The sequence below is a fragment of the Coffea arabica genome, chromosome 2c, assembly GCF_036785885.1.
Source record: "Coffea arabica cultivar ET-39 chromosome 2c, Coffea Arabica ET-39 HiFi, whole genome shotgun sequence".
NCBI lineage: Eukaryota > Viridiplantae > Streptophyta > Magnoliopsida > Gentianales > Rubiaceae > Coffea > Coffea arabica.
Genome location: NC_092312.1, coordinates 33,039,994 through 33,048,682, shown reverse-complemented (window position 1 = coordinate 33,048,682; position 8,689 = coordinate 33,039,994). Strand labels below are relative to the sequence as shown.

General features: G+C 33.6%; 1 protein-coding gene and 1 pseudogene across 1 annotated transcript; one reads left to right on the top strand and one right to left on the bottom strand.

Annotated features, from left to right (window-relative positions):
- Positions 1–4,164: 4,164 nt before the first annotated feature.
- LOC113724287 (uncharacterized) lies at positions 4,165–5,691 on the top strand. The gene is made up of 3 exons (XM_027247206.2): positions 4,165–4,221; positions 4,618–4,918; positions 5,279–5,691. Exons 1-3 carry the CDS (start codon positions 4,165–4,167, stop codon positions 5,689–5,691), a joined length of 771 nt encoding a protein of 256 aa, XP_027103007.2.
- Positions 5,692–7,133: 1,442 nt separating this feature from the next.
- On the bottom strand, positions 7,134–8,394 carry LOC140035621 (uncharacterized; annotated as a pseudogene).
- Positions 8,395–8,689: the final 295 nt, after the last annotated feature.

Genomic DNA, 8,689 nt, shown 5'->3' with positions numbered 1-8,689 from the left:
CCTTTTGCAACCCTTGAAGAAGTTAGAACTCCCTCAAGTGAGCAACTCAACTTACCAATGTCAAAATCTCCAGTGATTGTAGCAATATGGCTATCGGTTCGCTTGGGATTTTATGGCGAGCAAAGATGACTAATGAAGGTAGCAAATAATGAAACTTTGATGACTCTAAAATACAATGAAAAGACTGGAAAATAGCGCAAGAATACTCGAAATTTGCTGCTGGAAAAAGAATGGAAATAAGTGACTAGAATTTGGAAACTAGAATTTGGAAACTAGGGATTGGAACTAGAATTTGCTACAGTAGTGATGAACAGTAACTATGCTACAGTATGACCTTTTTTTTTTACACGAATAGACTGTAAACCACGGACAAGCAGGTTGGACACAACACAAGACACACGATAAGAGGCCGAAATTGAGGCAACACAAGTGGAAACAATGGGCAGATTTGGCAACAAGATGAAGAACAAAATCCTAGGTGATTAGGAATGGCACAAAAGGTACGATAACACTAGAAATAAAAGATATAACTTGAATACCATCAACCAACTCTGATACTAACTGATATGAATCCCATGGGTGCGACAGAGTTCATGATCACAAGCCCGGATCTTGATAGTGGAACTCAAATTTAGATTGGCAGCGAAAACCTTACGACCCCTCTAATCCCCGAAATTGCGAACAATCTTGATATTATCTCAACCCACAAACTAACGGATTAGCGAACCAAAGGTGTTAGTAGAAGGCGCCACGATCAAGTGCGATTCTTGATTGATAAGCCAGAGCCTAAACGCTTAGAGCACCTCTAAGGTATTCAAGAGAAGTTCGGAACTATGAGAAAAGCTCACTCGAGTTGCTGGAAAATTTCTTGTTATCTTATTATGAATGAAAATGACTCTTATATAGATTTTACAAGGCCCTCAAAAACTACTAAGTTTAGGAAACTTAAAAGCGAAACACATTAGGAAACTAACCATACGACTTAACCTACTTGGTGTTGGAAACAATGCAAGTTTCCTTATTTCACTCGACTCTTAACTAAACATAATCGAATGAGACACAACTATCATGCAATATAGGTTAGGCTTCCAAGACTTCATCTTCAATCTTGCACATCCGCGACTTGAATGCAATTCACGAGCTTGCTTGTATCTTGATCAACATCCCTAATAATCAAGAACCCTTTGAACGACGCATGGGCAGCTTGGACAAGAGCATTAAGTTGTTCTTTGAGACGCTTAGCTTGAGTTTTGTAATTGGTCCGATTGGCACACGAACTTGACTTGAAGCTATTGGACCCTCGACACTACCATCCGAACCTTGAATAGCCATGACGCTATTATTAAGCATGCGTTTTCAGGTCGCGTATTAGTTCGTCTTCATAATTTCTTGAGAAAATGCATCCTCAAAACGTGGGTATCAGCTCGCGTGTTCCCATGCCTACGTATTTCAATTCCCCAAAAAGGGAAACTTTGCTCAACATTTCTTTTTTCTTCTTTTTATGGGCAAAACACATGCACTTCACTTATTTTTCAAATTTCTTGATCAATCAACACTTGTATTCACCATTAACATTATTTGGAGTAGTTTTTAACATTCAAATGCATCATTGGTGTATTTAATCTTCATGAGTCCTTATTAAGTTCAATTTGCATAAAGTTCATGTTAAGGCTCATTTGAGTGTGAAAATAGTTCAGTCACATTTCATTTCACTCATATAACTATTTTGAGGTGAATTTCTTTAACTTTGCATGCTAGTTTGCATTTTCACCTTTTCGACTCTATTCTCATTTGTGCATAGGTTTGTATGATGAATATATGAAGGTGCTTTAGGATGCATAAACTTACTAAATGACTCTGTATGGCTTTTTTTTTTTTGAGATTCAAAACATACATTTGCATATTAATTGCATGGTGAATCATTAGGGTCAATATAGTTTCATTATTTGATCATTTACGTATCATATGCACTTCTTGGACCTTAGTAGTAAAGTTTGTTGCTTTTGTTTTCAATTTTTTGCAAACTAACGGTTATTATGTGAAACTTATAATCTTTGATTTTCATTTATGTAGATAATGGTTAAATTTCAAGAAAGATGAGGTCATCAAAGATCCCAAATAAGAGGCCAATTCACCATGGAGGGAGTATTTCTTTTACCCTTGCTTTTCCTTTTCACACATTGAGAACACTGTGCAATTTAAGTGTGGGGAGAGGTTTACTTCCTTTTTAATTATGGTGATTAGAGAAAAATGGTATTTTCATAATTTTGTCAATTTTCAAAGAAGTCCATAACCATTAGTAGTCAAAATTCTTCATTTGGAGTAAAATTTATGTGTCTTAAGAATCTCATTTCCTATTTGATTTGGAAATAACTCTTATGTGACTAGAATTTTTGCTATGAAGAAAGTATACCTTGTAAAGTGGAAGTAATTATACCTTAAATTTTACATGCTTGATAAGTTTTCTATCTTGATTGAATTTCACAATTTGAGTGATGAATATGGCCAATATTTACATTATTTTTTGTATAGTCATTCTATATGAGGGAAGTTATTAAAAAAAAAAGAGAAAGAACAAATAAAAGTGCCACTCTAATGATTCTTGAAACTTAGTAATCTCGAGTCTTCATCTACAAATGTTGATTTTTGCATAAAATGGCTCTTGAATTGTGAGTATGCAAAAGCAACTCTAGTTAGTGATGGAGGTCTTTATCTACCAATGTCGATCTTCACATCAAAAGATATCTTCACTACTTGAGGAAACTATTTGTTGTGTATTGAATAAATCCCTCTTTTGAGTAAATAAAGATGATCATGGAATTTGTATGCCTTGACTTGGCCATATGAGTTTCATAAAGCTGAAATTGAGTTGAGGGCATTGGCGGATTTAAGGTGGCGCCCCCACTGCCCCTCTTAAATTCCTATAGTACACATAGAATTTTGTGATATAATCTCAAGTGTGCTCTCTAAAGTTTTCTTATGAATGATGTGAAAGAATTATGTGGTCCTATAAGTTAGTTCATAAATTAAAATTCTAAAAGAATATGTGGGCCACAAAATTTCATTTTAAATAAGCTAAAAAAAACCTTTTCATTTCAACTACCAGGTACCAATCATATCATTCACTTCCTTTGGTCCCCACTCCCCAGTTTCCCTTCCCTTCTCTGGTCCCCTATTTTCCCCCCATAACCAAGAACCACTCTTCCTTCCCTCCTTTGGTCCCCTGTTTTCTCTACTTTTTCTCTTGATCACTTCATCTGATTCAGAGATTGCACTAGAATCAGTTGATCTTCTGAGTCCACCACTGATCATTGCAACTTTTTTCTAAATTTTTCACCAACTTTTGGAGGTCATCAAAATCATGTTCAAAACAATTACTTCTTCTTATTGTTATTTTGAACTTCTTTGCAAATATATTTCTAGAGCATGAGACTATTACTATTTTAAAGAAATTTAAAAACTGATTAGTTAGTGTAATAACTAATAAATGGATTATTTCATAAATATTTTAACTTGTGAAATGGTGCTTTTATGGATTTCTAATTTATTTTTTATTTGCCTTGATTAGTTTCTTGTATTGGAGTTAATGTAATGATGAATAGAGGGCCATTTGACATATATTTTTGACTTTCAAATTATTCTTATATGGATCCTTTTGTCTAATTAACTTGATAAGGTTCATATGTTGGGGTGAATGATTTGATCTAGTAATGAATAAATAAGTCATTTAATAAATAACTTTAACTTGTGAAATAGTTCTTGGATAGATTTTATTGTCTATTTAATATTTTAATTTGATTAGTATCTTATATATTGATTTTAATTTCTTTAGCTATGGAGAGATATTTCAAGAGAAAGTCAATGGAAAAAGAGTCATCTAATAAAGAAGAAACAAGGATGATGAAAGTGCAAAAAATGACAATAAAAAAAGTTGCTTGGGGATTAACTTAGATGAATTACCTGCAGATCTAGCCCAAAGGAAAAAAATTGAGGATTATCATCCAAACCTTCAAGATGAAATTCGGAGATATTACTTAAAAAAGGGACCATATCAACCTCGTGAGCATGTTTTTCCACAATGAATGATAGGAACAAAGATACATCGATTTGTCCGGGGCTGGTATGATGATTACAAGAATTAGTTGGAATATAGTATTGAAAAGGATGTCGCTTATTGCTTATGCTGTTATCTATATAGACCAGATGTGGGTGAACAATCTGGTGATGATAATTTCATTAAGGAAGGATTCACAAATTGGAAAAAAAAAAGGATAGATTTGATGTTCATGTTGGTGGTCCTACCAGCACACACAATCTAGCTTGGAGTAAATGTCAAAATTTATTAATCAAAATCAGCACATTGAAGTGGCAATTTTTAAGCAATCAGAGAAAATGAAGGCTGAGTATCGGACTCGTTTATTAGTCTCAGTAGATTGTGCTAGATTTCTCCTACACCAAGGTTTGGTTTTCGTGGTCACGGTGAATCTAATATCTCGAAAAGTCAGGGAAATTTCTTGAACTTCTGCACTTCCTTACCGGTCATAATGATGATATAAAAAAGGTTGTTCTTGAAATTGCCCCTAAAAATCTCAAACTCATTGCTTGAATATTCAAAAGGATATTACAAATGCTTTGGCAAGCGAGACTACAAGAATTATTGTAAATGACTTTGGACATGGATTGTTTGCTATTTTATGTGATGAATCTTATGATGCATCAACAAAGGAGCAATTGGCAGTTGTTATACGTTATGTAGATTTACATGGATATGTGATTGAGCGTTTTCTTGGCATTCTACATGTAAGTGATGCTACTGCTCTTTCACTTAAGAAAGCAATTGATGTTTTATTTTCAAAGCATGGTTTGAGCATATTACAAATCCGTGGTCAAGGTTATGATAGTGCTAGTAACATGCGAGGTGAATATAGTGGTTTAAAGACTTTGATCATGAAGGAAAATGGTTCTGCATATTATATTCATTGTTTTGCACATCAACTTCAACTGTCACTTGTAGGGGTTGCAAAGAAACATGTCCAAGTCTCTTCTATGTATAATACATTGTCTACCTTAGTGCATGTTCTTGAAGATTCATCTAAAAGATAAGAAATTCTTAGAGAACAACGACTTAAGAAAGTCATTGATGATCTAATGACTGGAGAACTTGTGAGTGGTCAGGGCTTAAATCAAGAAACTAGCCCTCAAAGAACTTGTGATACACGTTAGGGTTCACATTTTGGATTGTTGTTAAAGTTGATTCTTATGTATGATTCTGTAATAGATGTTGTTTTGATAATTGAAAATGATGGTCTTGTGGAGCAAAAAGGTCAAGCATATGCATTTCTTAATTCTTTGCAATCTTTTGAATTTGCATTTATTTTACATTTGATGAAGAAAATCATGGGAATAACGAATGCACTATCTGAAGCATTACAAAGGAAGGATCAAGATATTGTCAATGTTATGGGTCTGGTCAAAGTTTCCAAGCAACAATTACAAGCGACTAGGGAACATGGATGGGATTTTTTACTTGATGAAATTTGTTTGTTTTGTAAAAAGCATAAGATCATCATTCTGAAAATGGATGAAATATTCATTACTAGTGGGAGATCTCGAAGAAAAGTTCAACAAATTACAAACCTTCACCACTATCAAGTTGAGCTATTTTGTGCTGTGACAGATTTACAACTTTAAGAACTCAACAATCGTTTCAATGGAATTAATATGGAGTTGTTTCTTTGCATGGCATGCTTGAACCCAAATGATTCCTTTGCAGCATTTGATAAGAAAAGTTGATTCATCTTGCAAAACATTATCCTTGTGAGTTTTCTAAGTTGAATGTTCTTGCGCTTGACACTGAATTGGATACTTATATTAATGACTTGAAATCAGCTAAGGAATTTCTAGATTTAAGAAAAATCTCTGATCTAGCTCAAAAGTTGGTGAAGACTAAAAGAGATATTGTGTATCCATCGGTTTATATGCTCTTAAAGTTGGTTTTGATTTTGCCTGTTGCTACAGCTACCATAGAAAGAGCTTTTTCAGCTATGAATATAGTGAAAAATTGGTTACGAAATAGAATGGGAGACACTTGGATGAATGATTATTCAATTACATATATTGAAAAAAATATAATTCATGAAATTCAAAATGAGAAAGTTGTAAAACGTTATCAAAATATAAAAATTCGTTATGAGTAATTGTAAATGGTTTAGTTTGTTTTTTGAAATAAAATTATTATTACATTAATAATTTTGATTTTGTCTTTTTATGCATTTCATGGAATATATGCATCATTTGTACTTTTTGGTGAATTTTTTTTTTTTTTTGCTTAAAATACTAGAGAAAGAGTAGAAAAAAATTTTAGCTCTACTAAGAATTTTTTCTGACTCTGCTATTGGTTGAGGGAAGTAAATGAATTCAACGAGTCTTAACTCTTAATATAATTCTCTCTCATTTACTTGATATGATAAGTATTTATGATGAAAAGAATGATTATATAATGGTGGTTTACCTTGTTATTGAAGAAATAAATATGAAAGACATAGGCAAAAGGGATATATTCGAACTATTATGATAGTTTGTAATTCTTAATTGCTTGAGAACAATTAATAGTTTAAGTGTGGAAGAATTTAATAAGTGTGCATTTTGAGTGATTTAAGTGTAATTTTTTCACGTAAATAGGGATTTTATTGAAAAGAACATGAATGTACACAAGAGCAGAGGAATCTGCTACACAAAAGTACTGCGACAACCAATTAAGCTATACAATAGTATTGCTACAATGAACTAAACGCCGATTATGCTATCAACATTTAAGCTATACAATAGTATTGCTATAATGAACTAAACGCCGATTATGCTATCAACATTTAAGGGAAATCACTTGGGAAAAATCCCAACTAAGGCAAAATAATCAGTTGTCTCTTGTACTTGATACATTCCTCCATTTTGCCACACAGCAGCGAATCTCCTTTAGCTCTCTGCGTGCAACAACGTCAGCATCAGAGACTTTATATTGGACCACCCTATAATTTCTCTCCTTCCATATATAATATACAGCTACTCCTAGTGCCAACTTCTTTACTGTGTTTATAAAGCATTCTTTCTTCCAATGACAACTAAACCATTCAACTTTAATATCCATTCATAAGTCCCTTGATATTGCAAGCAACATTGCTGTATTCTTGACCAAATATAAGCTGCATACTCACATTGAAAAAAGAGATGATTACAAGATTCATTTCCAGTACAGCATAGTATACATTTCATTTCAGTCATAATGCCCCATTTAACCAGCCTGTCCTTTGTGCTTAATTTGTTCTTGCACAACAACCATAACATAAATGAATGTTTTGGGATATATTTTTTGAACCACACAAGATGATGCCGATAGACCTTAGTAGCAAAATGATTCAACACTTCAATTGTAGATTTGACAGAGAACAAACCTGATTTACTAGGCAACCATTTCACTATATCTGACATTTCCTCGCTTAATGACTGTCTAGAAGGAACAAATTGTGCAAAATCATCTACTTTAGCTATTCTTCTCCTACTATTGGGGATCTTCCACTCTCCATTTTCAATGAAAGAAGAAACCTTAGCCTGTAACGTACTTCCAAACTGTCACACCATATTGGGCCCATAAGCTATCAACAATGGCCCTCTATGGTGCTAATTATCATACCAGAGATAAGTATTTTCTCCACTTTTGATCACTGAGGCAATAAAAGGCTGTATAATAGATTTGATCTGAAGGAATTTATGCCAAACCAAAGAACAAGATTGATGCAATGAAATAGACCAGAAACATTTATTTTTGAGCTCCACAGTGTGAACCCAAGCAATCCAAAGAGATTCCTTTTTAAGTGCTATGTGCCAGATATACTTAAACAATAATGCCTTATTCCAATTAGCCAAATTAGGTAATCCTAGCCCTTCTTGTTTAATAGGTTTGCTCATTTCCTTCCAACATGCTTTGATCCCATTCTTGATAGAATCTATTCCTTTCCATAAGAATGCAGTAAGCATAGATTCAATCCTCTTAATAACAACTCGTTGTAATAGGAATACACTACTCTAATAGAACTGAACACTAAGCAACACTGACTTAACCAATTGCAATTTACCAGCGTAAGTTAATAGTTTATTGCTCTACCCTTCTATTTTCCTCCTTATCTTCTCAATGATAGGGGAGCAATTCTTGAAGGATAATTTGATATTTATCAAAGGCACACCCAAATATTTGACAAGTTGATAGCCTCTCTTGATTCCTAGGATCTTACATAGTTCTAGGCCTTGCTGTTCATTAACACCTGATAAGAAGACCTCACTCTTGTACAAATTAAGGGATAGTCCTAATAGATCAGAGAATTCCTCAATAATGGATTTCATGATATTAAAGGAACCAGGGTTTGCAGCAGAAATGAGGAATAAATCATCAGTAAAAATGAGGTGAGATGTTCCAAGTTATTGGCATTTTGGATGAAATTGAAAGTCAGGTCCTTTGGCAGTTTCATCAAACAAAAGAGAGAAAATTTTCTTTACAAGAAGGAAAAGATATGGTGAGATGGGATCACCCCGTCTTAATCCTCTAGAACTGGGAAAATACCCAACTAAAGCTCTCTTCATGTTCTGTGAAAACAATCCTTTCTTAATCCAACAAATGAACTTTTTAGGAAAATTCATA

What these genes read in the sequence shown, in the direction of transcription:
- LOC113724287 (XM_027247206.2), top strand. Translation starts at nt 4,165, where the DNA reads ATGTCGCTTATTGCTTATGCTGTTATCTATATAGACCAGATGTGGGTG. An exon ending in AGATGTGGGTGAACAATCTG is followed by an intron (nt 4,222 to 4,617) that starts GTGATGATAATT and finishes AATATTCAAAAG; the next exon opens with GATATTACAAATGCTTTGGC. An exon ending in TAGTGCTAGTAACATGCGAG is followed by an intron (nt 4,919 to 5,278) that starts GTGAATATAGTG and finishes ATTCTGTAATAG; the next exon opens with ATGTTGTTTTGATAATTGAA.